The sequence below is a fragment of the Macrobrachium nipponense genome, chromosome 7 (assembly GCF_015104395.2).
Source record: "Macrobrachium nipponense isolate FS-2020 chromosome 7, ASM1510439v2, whole genome shotgun sequence".
Taxonomy (NCBI): domain Eukaryota; kingdom Metazoa; phylum Arthropoda; class Malacostraca; order Decapoda; family Palaemonidae; genus Macrobrachium; species Macrobrachium nipponense.
In genome coordinates this window covers 11,045,776-11,062,397 of record NC_061109.1, presented here as the reverse complement: position 1 = coordinate 11,062,397, position 16,622 = coordinate 11,045,776, and the positions used below count along the sequence as shown (strand labels likewise).

The 16,622-nt window shown below is 43.8% G+C and overlaps 1 protein-coding gene across 1 annotated transcript in view; it reads right to left on the bottom strand.

Annotated features, from left to right (window-relative positions):
• LOC135217537 (serine/threonine-protein kinase atr-like) overlaps positions 1–16,622 on the bottom strand; it is a 796,062-nt gene that overhangs the window by 607,273 nt on the left and 172,167 nt on the right. Inside the window, 4 exon segments of the mRNA XM_064253504.1 lie at positions 5,852–5,913; positions 6,125–6,314; positions 10,315–10,433; positions 11,536–11,663. Coding sequence (XP_064109574.1) covers positions 5,852–5,913; positions 6,125–6,314; positions 10,315–10,433; positions 11,536–11,663 — 499 coding nt within the window.

Below are 16,622 nucleotides of genomic sequence, written 5' to 3'. Positions count from 1 at the left end.
TCTCTCTGGCTCCTGCCCACTAACTTGTGCCATCCTTGCTTCCAAGCTCCTGGCCCGGAAGGACAAAAAGGGTTTCCATTCTTAGGCCACAACGGAAGGCTTAGAGAGCACACCGCCTTGTGTTCCCTAAAGCCAAAACTTGTGACGATGGCTTAAAAGTCTCACTAACCCTCTTTGTCGTATCTATGGGTAGGGTGTTTAAAAGAAGGCCTTCCTGATCACATGCAAGAAGTTAACAGGTAGGAGAGGTTCGAATGCTTTGACATCAAGAACTTCAGACTACGTCTAAGTTCCATATTGAAAGCTTCGATCTGACATGCCAGTCAGTCCGTCTGTACTAAGTCAGGTGGACCGACCGTTTGACCAGTCAGTATGAATCAAGGACAGCAAAGCTGTACCCTGAAGACCATAAGGGCACTATTCTTCGCTGAAGGATGAGTGTCTGGGACCTGCCCTGGGCGATTCATCTAAGCAAACCTTGGGGGGTGTATCAATGCACCCAACGTCGTCAGCGAATCACTTCCTGACTCGAGCTTCTTGGTGGCCAAGAGGGAAAGGAGCGAGGATCAAATGGCTATTCAGTCCCGAAGGAAGAATGCCTGACAGTCCCAACCTGGTCTCATGTTACCAAACGAATCATCGGGGGTGTGTATAAACGCAACCCAACTAATTCGTCAACAGAAACTCAGGGCTACTATATGTCGCCTGGATCTCCCACGAGTGTCTGACTCCGAGAAAACAGGTGAGATAAACAAAAAGTAGATGGTGATAGAGTTTCGAGATTCCACAGAACTCAAAGATCGTGAAGGGCTTTTGTTGTTTTTGCACAGACACAAATCTCTGAGCCTAAGGGCCGTCACAACATATTTGCGTATTCTTTAATAGTTTTGTACTGCCAGCTTATCCCATTCTTCAGACGGAAATGGAAGACGGTAATCTTATTCCTGTCACATCTCGATAGTCTGAACGTAGTCAGACTCAGAGCGGAGAAGTTTATAGGTACCTTTCGAGTTAGAGTAGACCGAGCTCTCTCGTAAAAGGTCCTTGGAAAGTGAACTAGGAAGTATGTGGACCTCTGTGAATCCGGATCCTGAAGGCCACATGGGGCGATCACGTCATTGTCGCTCCCTGTGACGTCATAAATCCTCTTATTACATTTCCTAAGTGATTGAAAAAGGGGAAAAAAGAGACTAAACTCCATCCCCGTTCAATATCATAGGATGGGTGGCGTTTAATGTACCGATCCCGGATCGAGAATAAGGGGCGAGAGAAGAAGAAGCCTCTTCGTCTCAACATATCGAGAGAAGATGAAAGGCGTCCTAAAGTCCCCCTCCACACTCTCAACTTACTTCTAAAGAAAGATTCCACTCGGAAGTCAATAGTTGCTGCCGTCGATCGAGACGATTCGTACGGACTTTTGCAAACCTGTACGAACCTTCTAGAGGATCGTTACATTCTACGCCTGTTATATAATTGAGGCCCTCTTTCTCGTAAACTCGAACAGGGACCGAGAGAGATACTTCTTAAGATATGAGAGAGCTGTGGAATATCAGAGTTGATCTGGACGCCACTGGTTCCAAAAACCAAAAACTCGTTTCGAGGACTGGAGGGACTACCGAATAGCTTTTACTTCTTTCAGATTAGATCCAAGGAAATACTGAAACCCTATCCAGATGTCCGGCTCAACCTTCTTTCTATCACCTCAGGTGATAGACGCACTGAGAGGTGTTCAGAATCATTCCTAGATCTTGAATAATAATTTTCAGTTTTCCCGGTAGGGAAAAAAAACTGTGGAGGTCTGAATTGCAGTCTATTCGAGGAAAAAACAACTTCTTTCAGGAAGGGAAATGGTCCCCCTAGCAAGCTCATCCCTTCCTTCCTCCCCGAGTATGCTTACTTCCCTAATAAGGCTGCGCTTTGCCTAAGCATGAGAGCATAGAAAAGTGCATGTGCGGGTATACTCGTGTTCTATACCGTTTGGTAACGAGCACCGAAAGATTAAGAGATAACTCTGTTGGAAAACATAGTAAGGCAAAACGAATGCAATGTTTATTCATTCACGTAAGAAATCCCTCAATTTCTTAGGCTAAAGTCCGTGATTGTAGGACAGAGATACAGTTAGTCAGTCAATCCCGCAGGAGAGACGTAACCGCCAGCACAGAGATACGGTTAGTCAGTCATCCCGCAGAGAGAGAGACGTAACTTCCTACCGCGCATAACAGCGCACGATCTGGTACTGCTCGGTTGGACTGAGGACAAACACAGCAGCAGCCAGCAGCTTACGACATTGTCTCTTAACTTTATGTCTGGGTTGCCAGCTACCCTATTCTACGAAGAAATAGGTCCGTTATTTTTTGAGCAGAAAGACTCTCAGCTGATATATTTAAGTGAAAAGAAAACGCTAATATATAGATGCGTTGTGTCCGTCAGGAACACTACCGATACAACGGTAAAAGCATAAATCGGAAACTCCTGGAAGGCTGCAGGGAGTAACGATTAAATGTCCTTAAAATAGACAATAGACCTCTCGTTGCCATCCGAAGAGGTAACTACAGCAAGCGTATAGGACTTGAACCAACCATAGTAAAATAATGCAAGGCAAAATTGATATTATATTACAATAAAGTTTGTTCATACTTACCTGGCAGACATATATAATAGCTGAATTCGAAAATACAGCTACATACATATCTGACAAGTCAGTTTCATGAACAAAAACTTAAGAGAATCAAAGCAGACAGCTCAAGCTTCTTATGTTATTGGACATAAGCGTTTCATTGACGTAGTCTACAAGTCTATTTCTTGTATGAGTCCTGCGAATGACCGAATGAGAACTCTCTTCCGAATCTAGTCATAGAGCTTATTCACTTACGCATATCAAGTTAATGAGATGTTTTGTCAATGAGAACTAACCCCTTTCCATTTACGGGACAAAGAGATATTTTTTTCAATGAGGGGATACCCACTTTACTTGCACACGCTAGTATATTTGTCAAATGGAGGAAAGGTCACTGAATTGACAAAACGTATCCAGGAAGTCGAGCATTTTTATTTTTTCCGATTCCCGTCTTAAACGAGGAAGGGGCAAGAATCCTGTTAAGATACCGGCTTACGGCAGATAGAACGACGATGTTCAATTCGGCAGCGTAGTCCCGAACTAGAAACTAACAAAATCCTATCATCTGAAAAACCCTTTCAGATGGGGCTAAAAAGCTTGCAAAATTATCCTGGGAAAGAGGAAGAAACTCTCCAACCTGCTTCCCTCTCCCGTATCACACTCATGCCCTGCTAAAGCTTAAAATTTTATTGGGCAGTATGGCAAAGGGTAAGTTCCTGTCTTGCGCTTTCCTGAAGAGCGTCCTTTTGATGAGTGCCTTTCGCAAGAATCCTACTGACGTTGCCAAGAGTCCTGACTTGCAGTAACATCGAGCCTTTACATAACCCGTAACTGCCTTATCGCAAAAGAAAGTCTTGACGGCGGTAGAGAAAACGAGATCTTCCCTTGAGCTTTCCTTACTTCATCCACCTTTGCGAAAAGCATATAATATTGACAGAGACCTCTTGATTCACTAAACCCGAGGTCTTTGCTTGGTTTCGAAGACGAGTTGCTGTTCACTTTAAGCTTCCTCCGAAGCACTGCTTACTTACACATTCTTTGCATGTGAGGTATAAGGTATCACCGAAGGTAGAGGTAAAAATTCTTGAGGCACAAATCGTAAACAAGAGCTTGAAGATTTCAAACAAAAGAAACGTTCAGCCAGGCGACACACCTGGCGTGCGCTGGCGCGCTGGGGAGGCGCTCGGCGTCCACTGGCGAGCAGCGAGCACGCTCGGCGTCCACTGGCGCGCGCGCTCGGTATCCACTGGCGTCGCTCTCGCGTCCACTGGTGCGCACTTGGGCATGCACCCCCGCGCGCTGCTCTGGCGTCCATCCGATCGTCCGTTCCAAGCCGAGCGTCAAAGAAGCGTGCAGAAAGCGTCACGCTCTGACAGGCGTCAAAACAAGCGAGAGAAACTGCCTTCGATGAAGATCGATACACATCTCGAGAGAAATCCGGACTGCACGAAACAGTCCTCAGGAGAAGGGTTGATCGTGTGAGATACGAGGGGGCTGAGGGAACGCCTTCTTATTTCTCACAGTAACAAAGCTGGTCGGACGTCCGCTCCTTCTGGCAAAAGCGTCCTGCTACTAAGACTTTCTTTTCATATTTCTCGGTGGAAGTACGTACACCGTGGATCAGGCGACGTTCGCCTTGTTTTTCTTACTTCTCACTGGTGGAACGCATAACGAGAGAGAGAGGCACGTGAAGCGTCCTCATTTCTATAAAGCTTCTATTAGAGGGCGCGAGTCCCCCTTCCGAAAGCTCCACCCCTGCGCGGGGGAAGAAAAGACGCTTCGAGGACGAGAAGCAATCCTTCAGGATTCGTGCACTGTGCACGCACTTAGGCAGTCTGGGGATTTTCATCAGAAACTGCCGAAGGCACGCCAGATCGGTGGGGGTTCCTCGTAACCCCTCTTTCCGGCTTTCGACTATGCTCTCTCCCCGGGTCCTGGGGAGTCAAGCAGAGTCCCCGGCCTAGAGGCGAATAAGGCCGATCTGACGCAACCCCTCCACTACACAGGGCACTGTCACTGCACTTAGCCACTTTCACTATTGCTCTCTAAGCAAGCACTTTCGATTCTAAGATACGAATCGAAGAGTAATTAGAGAAGGGCAATAACCTCTACAGACACTGTTTTGGGGCCCGAAGGCAACATTACAGGGTTAGAAGAAACAATAACAGAAGTAGCACTCTTCACAACAATGAAGGAGAGCTATCACCTCTCGCAAGACATATTCATAACCCGTAGGCCATACTACAGGGTTAGGCAAAAAAAAAAGTCTACAGGAAGGTTAGCAGGTTCACTACCCTGACTTTTGTTTACTGATTAATTGCGTACATATGAATCATACGTTTTCCTTACGGAATTAGACATGTTTACTGATTAATTGCGTACATACGTATCATACGTCTTCCTTACGGGATTAGACAAAGTCTCACACTCCTTACATGAAAAAATCTCAACAAAGTAGCAAGACTCATACCCCTCGTGCATACCAAGTGCGGATCTACCGAAGCTTTCGGTAGCCACACCTTATCTTTGCAGACAACACCCTCTGAAACTAGCCTAACTAGATTCAGATATCTTATGCAAAAATGAATAAAGTTCAAATCAATTTAAGATAGCGTATGCCTAGCCACAAATCCGAGTAAATAAATTAAAAGACAATTAGGATACTTAGCGGCAATGAAGTTTCCAAAATCTAAGACGGAGGTACTGGAAACGGGTGTTTCCAGCACCGGCGACAGACAAAAATTATGAATAGAAAATGGGAATGGTTCCTGATACCCGCTCCCAGCGGCGGGAATGGGTACTAACCACCTGGCCGACCACTGCGTGTGTCGGAAGTTTTTTAAATTCTGTCGGACTTCAGAAAATACAGCTATATATATATCTGACAGGTAAGTTTCATGAACAAAAGAAAATTATGTAAAACTCCTATCCTGTGCACAAGGAAAACACAAGAATGACACTCAATGTTCAGGGATAACAATATGTCCAGAAACAAACATTCATGCCTTGCAACTACCTCACAAGAGAGGAATTATTCACTCTCATTCATATCATAAACATATTTATTACAAAAAGAAGGCCAAAAGTCTTCAACAGGAAATACACAATAGTACAGCACTCAATCAACAGCAGCCAAAGTAAAAACCTGACAGTATATAAACATCTAAACAGCAGTGCAGCTTTAGTGACACCAAAATTTGAGTGAGAGGGTGAGTTCCTTATCCCCTAACTTACCTGCTACAATGACCTAGCCAGCTTTCACCAAAGGTAAATCCATACACAAAACGAAAGTTTATCTCCTCATATGAACACATCAGTTTTGTGTAATAAAAAAATCTCACCTTTTATTTAAATACAGTTTTCACATTGTGTTTTCAAGAAAAATTGGTTCAGTACCTGTTTTTACATCAAACATTTAAACATAGAGATGCAACAAACCATAAAAAGAAGAGTAATCTGTCAGAAGACACAAATTAACTACATAAATCAATGTTAACAGAACTATACCTTGGTTTGTGGTAATTCGACAGCAACATGAGCAGTGGTTGCAATGACATGACAAGCAGCTGCAACTTCAGTTAGAGGTAGCACTGAAGGTTGTTCTGACCATAATTTAAGAGATGTATCTACTTTCTGAAGAGCTAATTTCCACCATTTACTTAGGCTTTCAACACCTATACTTACTCCAGTAGCCTCCCTGTTGGAAAAACAAGCCTTCACAATATGATATATAAATGCCTTACCAATAAGTCCTCAGCAAATGAAACTGACACAAGCAGGTAAGAGGCAAAACTACCAGTCTGTATCATGAAGTATACTACAGTTTACATAAACATAACTATGTTAACTATAATTAAACCATTACTTCAATAAAATGATTTAGCCACTGTACCTATGAATTCCATGAGAAAGCACATCCAATACTGTTTACACAGATAATTACATACCATATAAGTATGATCACTACTATGCATTTATCAAAAACCTATGGGGAGGATCACAGCAAAACTGAAAAATAAATAAATAATCTCTAACATACTGAATGTTTAAAAATGCCTTCCTCATTTACTTAACCCATTCTCATAACTCTTTACAAGTTCTAGAAGCTCCATTCATAAGTCAAAAGAAGATCAAGAAAACTGATAGACTGGGCTAAATCTAAGGTTACACACACATCAATGGCATAAGAAAAAAAATAGAAAAAATTGTCTGTTCCTTTCATAGGAAGTTGAAAGAGGACACACTTTTAATCAATTTGTATTTTTCATAGCTAACAAACCTGAGGCCTTAACAATAGGATAATCTGGAGCCAGCTGGAAACCAGTTAAAAAGCAATCAAAGATTGTAATGCAAGGAATCTGTGACATCTGGCAACTCATGCATATACCTCTAGGTGGAGGCTGGTTTACTGACCACAGCTTGGAACCCCATGACACACTAGTCTTTCTTCCATCCCAGGATATAAAGGGTGGTTATAGGTGAGCAATCAATGTTTAAGACCTCAGGTTTGTTAGCTATGAAAAATGCAAATTGAGATCAAGTGAAGGAAGATATGGAGAGAAGAGGTTTGGTGAAGGATGATGCCTTTGATAAAAGTTGGGAAAGAAGGAGGTTTGATAGCTATGAAAAATTTACTGTTTAAAAATTTCTTATCTGTTCATGCGCCGAACAAACCTTCGGTCTTAACAATAGGATAAACTTATACTTGGAGGGAGGTACTAGTATACCCATGAGCTGAATGGGGGTTTCAGCCCACCTGACCATCCTTCCTAAAAGTTCAAGTTCTAAAGGAGGGGGCCAGAGCCAGTGAAGAATAGATATGCGAGTATTTAAATATTCAGCCCTCTAGGATTAAACAATGATACATGTCCAGATTCACTGCATTTATGGAAGACCATGAGAACTCCATCTGTTCATGCAACAAATCTTGTAGGCAACAAGGAGTTTGTCACCACTCCTCCCTCCCCTTACAAGAGAGGAGTAAATGTTACTGCTAAGCAGATTTGTCTATTGTATGGAATACAAACCAAAAAAGCCAGTGAAGTATGGCCACCACACTCACCTGTATCAGACCAGTTCCAGCGTATGACTTGTCTATTCTTCAACCCACCTCTAGGAAGAGGAAAGGAAAAAAGAGAAAGAAAGAGACCAGCCAAATCACTCATTCTCTCTTCCATGCAATCATCTTGGGTAAGATATAAACTGTCCTGCCAGGGACACTGGATGAACTACAAACTAATTGGGCAGTCACCACCGGACCCAAGAAAAGTTTCCAAGGACCTGTGGGCAACATCCTTCCGGTAAAAGGAAGGGAAAATGGTTTGCCGAAGCCAAGAACCAGCATTCAAAATCCTATGAACAGACAAGTTTAAACACCTCACAAAGCCAGAATGAAATGGTATTCTTCGACACTTCTTTCTTGGTTTGGCCCATGCTAACAAAAAGTCTACGAGTCCTTTTTAGATAGCAACGCAGAGCTCTGATGGGACAAAGCAACAGACAAATAATAATTGCTACAGATCTCTGTCCATGAACTCATTCAGGGAGAGAATAAAAAATGAGGCATCTCTTTATCCTGCAAAATCTCGATGTTGTTCAGGAGTTTCAAGCAATCCTGTTCACCAAGAGAACTCAAGCCTCCGATGTGGGATCTTACTCTGGTCCCAAGTAGTCTCACTCGAGCTCCTTTGAGCTGCTGAGTCAATTGTCCGACAGGGATCTGACTCTGAAAACAGTTTTCCTGATGGCCTTGGCTCACCTGAAGAGAGTTGGAGAGCTTCATGGCCAGAGTTATAATGTTGAACACACCAGGGGTTGGGGGTCGGTGGACCTCAAATTTGTCCCAAAATTCATGGTTAAGACTCAAAATCCATCAGATTTGCCTCATTTTTTATTCTCTCCCTGAATGAGTTCATGGGCAGAGATCTGTAGTAGTTATTATTTGTCTATTGCTTTGTCCCATCAGAGCTCTGTGTTGCTATCTAAAAAGGACTCACAAACTTTTTGTTAGCATGGGCCAAACCAAGAGAGAAGTGTCCAAAAATACCATTTCATTCTGGCTTCATGAGGTGATTAAACTTGTTTGTTCATAGGATTTTGAATGATGGTTCCTGGCTTTGGCAAACCAACCTTTCCCTTCCTTTTACCAGAAGGATGTTGCCCACAGGTCCTTGGAAACTTTTTTTCTTTTTTGGGTCCGGTGGTGACTGCCCAATAAGTTTGAAGCTCATCCAGTGTCCCTGACAGGATAGTTTATATCTTACCCAAGATGATTGTGTGGAAGAGAGAATGAGTTAGTTGGCTGGTCACTTTCTTTCTCTTTTTTCCTTTCCTCTTCCTAGAGGTGGGCTGAAGAATAGACAAGTCATATGCTGGAACTGGTCTGATACAGGTGAGTGAGGTGGCCATACTACATTGGCTCTTTTGGTTTGTTACCATAAAATAGGTAAATCTACTTCGCAGTAACATTTACTCCTTTCTTGTAAGGGGAGGGAGTTGTGGTGACAAAACCCTTGTGGCCTACTAGGTTTGTTGCATGAACAGATGGAGTTCTCATGGTCTTCCATGAATGCAATGAATCTGGACATGTATCATTATTTAATCCTAGAGGGCTGAATATTTAAATACTCGCATATCTATTCTTTCACAAGCTCTGGCCCCATTCTTTAGAACTTGAACTTCTGGGAAGGATGGTCAGGTGGGCTGAACCCCCATTCGGCTCAGGGTATACTTGTGCCTCCCTCCAAGTATAAGTCTTGATACTAGTGCCATTAGCACTGACCCGGAGGAAAGCCAAATTACTGCCTTAACATGAAGATGAAGGAGGAGTAATAAAGAAGGTGGAGAATGAGTGGAGAAAGAAGGAAAAAAAGGCAAAAGGAGAGGGAACAGCAGAGAAAGATGGAGAAGATCCAGCAGCGAGGATGGAAGACGCACTAGCTTATAAGAGAAATTTTGGAGGTATGACCTAAAAACACTCTAAATCCTACAGAATTTTAAAAGCAAAGTTAGTCACCTTAATAATTGTAACTGTGACATACATGCCCTTGTCACCAAATTTACTAAGCTATTTCATGATGTAACAGGCTGGACAAACACTATCATGCCTGATGTAGATGAGATGGAGAGAGAGAGCCAGCCCAACAATAAACCTACTGTATAGCATCGTATAAACAAGAGTTACTGCAACAGGAGATTGACTATATGCCACAAACAACATGGAGTCATATGTCCTAATGCCTTGCAGTGAAGCTCATCCTAAATGGTTGTAGAAAACCCATGTGGAAGACTTATTTCTACACAGACTGCATGTGTCAAGTGAGTGACAAAGTTGGATCAATGATCAATGATAGCATCAATGCCACTGGAAACATATCTTATCACTAAGTGTGACTTGATCAAGGATATTGGTATGCTCCTCTTATGCATTAGGTCTATGAACTATCCGAATACAATGTAATGCTCTTTGACATAAAGAATGCCCCAGGAGCTTCCTAGTATATAACCAGTTGCCTAGTGCAAGGCAGAATAGTGTTTTTGCTTATTTAGATATAATCTACAGTAGAACTAGGATGGTTTATGTACATCTGACAGGCAGCACATGATCTTTTCACCTGAGAATGGAGTGTCTACAAGTTTTGAAGACCATAACTATGGGTTACGTAAATGATGGATTTGTAAGTGACACAAAGACCTACATTTCTGAAAACTTTCTTTTTCTTGAAGTAGAACTAGATGTATCAGGAGCAACACAGTCTGTTGGAAGAGCTTCCAGTAGATCTAATTTCACCAACTTCTTCAGTATTATACCTGCAACCTGATATAAATTATGATTTAGTGATGAACCTCTGTTATCAACAGTACAATCTTAAATTAATCCAAGATAAAAAAAATGGAAGAAGGTTATTAAAATATTAATACAATCCAAGGATTAGCCAATAGTACGTATAGGTAAATGAGTAAGGACCATACTGTTTCTATAGGCAGATGATTAAACTAGGGAGTAAGAATTATCTGGAAAAACTAAGAGCATTTATAAAAAGTTTCACAAAAAAAACCATTTTCAATAACTTCTGACCTGAATGTATGGCACTTCATGGACCAAACTAAACTACAGTAACGTACAAAAAAAAAATGCTAGTCATTATTTACAGGAATGGGCTATTCAACTAAGGAGAACCCAATACTACCTACTTATTCATGACTTGCAAGTGAGAGGCATGCATTCCACACCTGATGAATTTTGCTATGTAAGGGAGCATTAACAGTTTTTCAGAATTTGAGTGTACTGTGCAACATAATCACATACAATAATCTTGAAAGCAAATTATTTAAACAATAACACAAATGATTAGTTAAGCATTTACCAACATCATATTCTCTAATGGAATGACAGAACCCCTTATAGTAATGTAATGCTCAATTTCTCAATCCTTTTTGATATGAGGTTTGCTCTCAAACAATAGTTGTGCTATATAGTTGGAAAAGCAGGAGAGGATTTAAAAAACAAAATTACTTTTAACAACCACCCTACAGCTTATAATAAGCTCTTTAATGTGCTGCAAAATCACTCAGTCACTAAAGGCCCTTCCACAAAAATGAGAACATGTCAGTCAGTCTGTAGCAATGTGCAAGTGAGGGTGGCTCCCAGGGTCTTACTAAGGGTAAGTCTCATTTTCCTCATGTTATGTGTACTTCACCTATGAGCTAAGTGTTTTTAGTGAATTCCATGGATTATCTATTGCACAGGTAAAAAGTGATGTGTGGTAGTATGGAAAATGGCTCAGTGTGATTGAATTTTTTTATGTAAAGTATGGCACACTGTTGGTAGCACCCCCTTCTGCAGTGTGTGAAAAACAAGGGGAATGCCATCACTTTTTTAAAAATTCTATTAAAGTTGAGAAATTCTATAGGTTTACCTCAGGACTCATTAAATGATCGTTTATGCAGAACTCGAAAGCTGAGATTAACCCCCTACACTGTAGGTTTTCTTTGGGTAAATCCATCACTACACTGCAACACTCCAGCACAGCCTTCCTCAGTAACCCTGTTAAAATAAAAAAAATTGACAATTTAAAAAGGTATAAAATACCCACAATAACAACACAATATCTACCTTTCCAAACTTTACACTTTACCCACACAGTTTTGGCAACAAGGTAGCAATTAAATATGTGAAAATTGGCAAAATTGTAAAATAGTTTTAATACAAAAAATTAAATCATAACACAACTAATTAACCATTTTGCTGAGAGCCTCTTATCGCAACTAGTGACAGGAGCAGTCTTGCTAATTGTGTAACTGACTAATTTTCTTCCATGTATTTGTACTTTGATTCTTTGTTATTTTCATTACTGTTCTAATATTACACTGTACTATTAAGCTATTATAGTAATGTTTTACTATAGTAGAGTTATGAAATATGCAAATAATATGTAGGTAATTATCCTGAATTAAGGGATTTTGACGAAGGAAAAATCTATTTCTGGGCTCAGCTCGTGTCGCTTGCGCGAAATATCCTTAATCTCTATTTATTTCTAGGGTAAATGTACTAACACTACCAGAAGAATAAATAAAATAAAGAAAAAGGTCAGTATAACTGACTCGCTCACCCTCTAGGAGGGTGTCGGTATGCACTAGGCGAGTGAGACCACTACCACGAGCCAATGACCAATAGAAATCTCCCACTACAAAACCCTCCAAGAGGGAGCCGTCCCACAGAGAGAGCAGCTCGTACTACTACTACTCCATCCCACGCTCGCGACTGCTGCGCCTCTGGTGGCCATCCTTTTCAGTTAGCTCACACAGTCAGTCACGTGTTATTTTTCTCTCTGTGATTTTTGTGCCCTTTCTTCGGATTTTTCGATAATGGAGCGTGCAGCTATTGCAGCAGCTAAGTTAAGTACTCAGTATTTACGGTTAGCGAGTTTTTTTTCCGTCCCCGAGACAGTATTTGCCGTTTTTTAGGTACAAATACGTTCTCGGGGCTGGAAGCATGGCAGCATGGTCCTGCCGCATGTTGGGTTCGTTCTTGGTCTCCCATACCTAGAACATCCCTTATTATTTACGCTCTATTTTGATTATCCGCGTCGTTAGGTCTACTCAGGTTGTTCATACATGTATGTATTTCACCTTATGTAGGCTTTTTCTATCCAGACCCTAGTCCAGGTTCTTAGTATCGGCCCCTGACTAGCTTTGAGTGGTAGACTCGCCTTCGGGCTAGTCGCACACTCCTGGATTTTTTCTCCTGCTTTTTTACCTTCTTTCTTTCATTTTTATTATATATATTTATATGTTTTGTCACTGTGAGGTTAGTTAGCGTCTGGCTTAGCCTAGGTCCCGGCTCGTAGAGCCTAGTCTACCGTTGATCAGTTCGTCGCTTCCACTCTTTCGGTCGCTTCACATAGCTTCTCTCTGATCAGTTGGTTTAGCCCATGGCCTATATGCTACCGGCTTTTCAGTTCAGGTTGCTTCCCGATAGCTTCTCTCTATCAGTTGGTTGGCCTAGGCTTGGTTACCGTATCTTAGTTTACCGCCTCGTGGTCACTACGTGATCACGAGTCAGCCAGACGACCGCCTGCCAGTCCCCCTCCCCCCCTCTCCCGCTCTCCATAGAGTCGGGTGGGGGTGGGTCGGTCTGTCCTTGCTCGCCCCGCATGCCCGAGCCTGGCTCCCCCTCTCCCCTCCCCACCGGAGGGACCTGGGAGTCCGACAGTCCCTGCTGGTTCCGACCTCTCCGCTTCTCGGCTCGGCCGGGTGGTACGTTGTGGGGGGCCCTGGCCTTCCCCCCCTCCGTTACTTCCTTGCCGCTCCGGGCTAGCTCGAGTCTGTATGTCATCTCGCCCTTCCCTCCTTACTAGAGCTCCTCCCTATCGGAGCCCTGGTATCCAGCGGAAGGGTATAGTCCACCGTAGTTGGACCGGAGCATACAGTAGGTCTTTACTAACCGTACCGTATTGCTGAGTTACTACACTCCGCTTCACTGGACCTAGTCCGTTCATTGCATGACATTGCATGTAGGTTTAAGTTATCTTTAAGTTTATCTAAGTTTCTTAAACCATCCCTACCCCTCCCTTTCATTTTACCGGATCTCTCCGGGATTATAGCCTATTCAGGCAATGCAGGGAGGGTTATGCCCAAATTTTTTTCCGAGCTCCGGCATGTAACGGAGTTCTTTGTCCTTAGTCTGTAAGTGTTCCCCCTTTAAGATACTCATGTGTCTTCCCACTTACAGGCCACCAACTGTGAGCATCCGGGATGTTCCGCTACACTTCAGGACCCCTGTGGACACGAAGTTTGCCGGTCCCATGCTCCATGCGCGACTCCGCACGGGGACATCCAGGTCTGGTACCATGAGACGTGTACCATATGTTACGATCTGGTGAGCCAGCTTTTGGAAGGCGTAAGTATTCCATCTCCGCATGCTGCTCCGCTTCTTTTAGTACTTAAGTTTACGTTATTTACTTTAACTTAAGGCATCTAGTTTAAGTTATATTCTAGTTTTAGTTTTAAGTGATTCTTAAATCTAAAATATACCCTCTCTTACAGGCTCCGGCAGTAAGAGATACGGCATTGGCTACCCTGCGGGCCTGGGTCGGAGGTTTTGGCAAGAACGCCGCCAAGGGTCAGCCCTACATACTGGAGAAGCGATTAGCTCTGTTAATCTTTCCCGGAGGCAAGGCGACTGGGTACGTCGACCCGGTAGAGGCGGACCCCTCTATTGCCTTTATCCAACAACAACTGGCGGCCTCCTTAACAGAACAAGACCAGGATATCTCCACGGATGTCGCAAACCCTGGATATAATGTTGAACCTATGGTAGGTATAGACGACCTGTTGGCCGAGGTAAGTAATGCAGGTACCCAGGGTCTCCCTTGGGAGTGACTGTTTCTTCTACCCCTGCAACCTCTCCATCCTTCCAAGGCTTTACGGGTGATGAGTTATATACTCCTCCAGAGGCTTCGGTTGGACCTAAGATCAAGTCCAAACATATGACCTTGACTAAGACGTCATCGTCTTCGAAGAAGACGTCCTCGTCTTCTTCCTCGCGCAAGTCTCCGCTCGTAATCCCGGCCCAGACAGGTCTAAAGGGTCTAGCTCCGGCTCAAAGTCCTCAAAGAGTAAACCTAAGGAGAAACTCCCGCACCCCGGCAGTATCACCAGTTCCACATACCTTTGGTGCCTATTCAGAGTCTCCCCTCCACCTCCGCAGCAGCTCCGGCTTTGGACACCAATGCTGGCCTGTTGCAACAGGTGGGCGACCTAGTGGCTCCCTTAAGACGAGTATGGAACATATGATATCCCGCCTGTCGGACAGGATCACTTCAGGACACTATTATAGCCGGTCTAAGAGAAGCCCCTCTTGCCTCTCCCTCAACCTCCATCACTAGCGGATCTCAGCTTCCCCCGCATGACCTCGCTGCCCGCTTTCTCCATGAACAATCCTTGGAGATAGCATCATACGCCCCCTTCCAAGATGGTCTCATCTCCATACCGGAGTTTGAACTCGAAGAATAGAGGACTTCGAGTTCTACCCGGAAGGCCTACAGCCTCCCTTCATAGGCTACGCTAGGCTCACGCTTCGGCTATGGTTAGGGATGACAGGGTACCAAAGGAGACAGTCCTCTATTTCTCGAGACCAGGCTCAGCGAGAATGGCTCAGATGTTTAGAGGACATGGACTGTTCGAACCCACCAAGATCCAACCATTCAAAAGTCCCTTTACCATTTTCACGATGGACGAGAGTACCCCGCTCCCTTTCCTAACCAAGATAACTAGGTCGACCATCTCAGCAGCTCAGAAAGGGGAACCCACCATGCCTCAGTTAAAAGAAGCAGACCCCACATCTCCGTTGCTCCCTTCAATTGGAGAATTGTGGAAGACTTGCCTAATACTTTCACAGCTGGCAAACTCAAACCTGACTGTGCTATGAGCAGTTTGGGTGAAAGCTGCCCATGCTCCCTGATAGTCTTATTCAAGCGGAATTTGACTCGAAAACACGACTAGCCAGGTCAATCAACCTGATGGCTATGTCGGAGGTAGCAACCATGGCTTATGGTTCAGAACCAATTTTTAAGCTTATGACCAAAGCCCTGACTCAAACGGTGCAGTCAGATATGTTCGAGTTTGCCACTGCCAGAACGAATTGTAGGAAGCATGTCTGCTAGAGGCAACCATTCGTCATGAACCGAATAGGTTTACTCTCTTCTAACATCTGGGGCCAGATCTCTCCCAGAGCTATGGTAGGAAGGAATCCAGGCAGAGGCTACGAGGTTGAACCAGAGCCTTAAGGACCGTTGGGGTCTTACGGCTAGGAGAAGGCAAGACCTGACACCAAAAGGTAAGGGCAAAGGAAACCCAGACGTTTCCAGCCTTACCAAAAGAAGCAACCGCGCTTCCCTCAACAAGTTCCTACAGTGCCGTTAGTGCAGACAGCCCAGCCCTCCACGTCTAAAGGTCAATCACAGCCTATTATGTGATATCCCCTCAGCCTCAGCCCTCCACCTCATACGCCATCTCTCCAGCTTACAATCAAGCCTTCGAGAGTCAAGCTTCTCAGAAGTATGACCGCTCGAACAAGGGAGGCAGAGGTGAAGACGGTCTTTCGTGGGAGAGGATCGGGAGGCCCCTTCAATAGGGGAAAGCACTTCAGAGGAGGTCGAGGGGGTTTACCAGAACCAATGAAGAACTTCAGGTAGGAGGGAGGCTGTTTCACTTTCGCCACCGGTGGAAACTTCAGCCATGGGCTCAGAGCATAGTGTCAAAAGGGCTGGGTTGGAGCTGGTTTGACGACCCACCTCCAGCCAGACCTTTCCGTCACTTCCTTCCAAGGAATTGACAGAGTACGCAGAGGACCTCCTTCAGAAAGGAGCTATAGTCAAAGTCAAAAGGTTAAAATTTCAAGTCGCTTGTTCAGCGTTCCAAAGAAAGGCTCAAACAAAAGAAGGGTAATCTTAGACTTGTCCGCTTAAACTTAGCCATCCGCTGCGACCAAGTTCAAGATGCT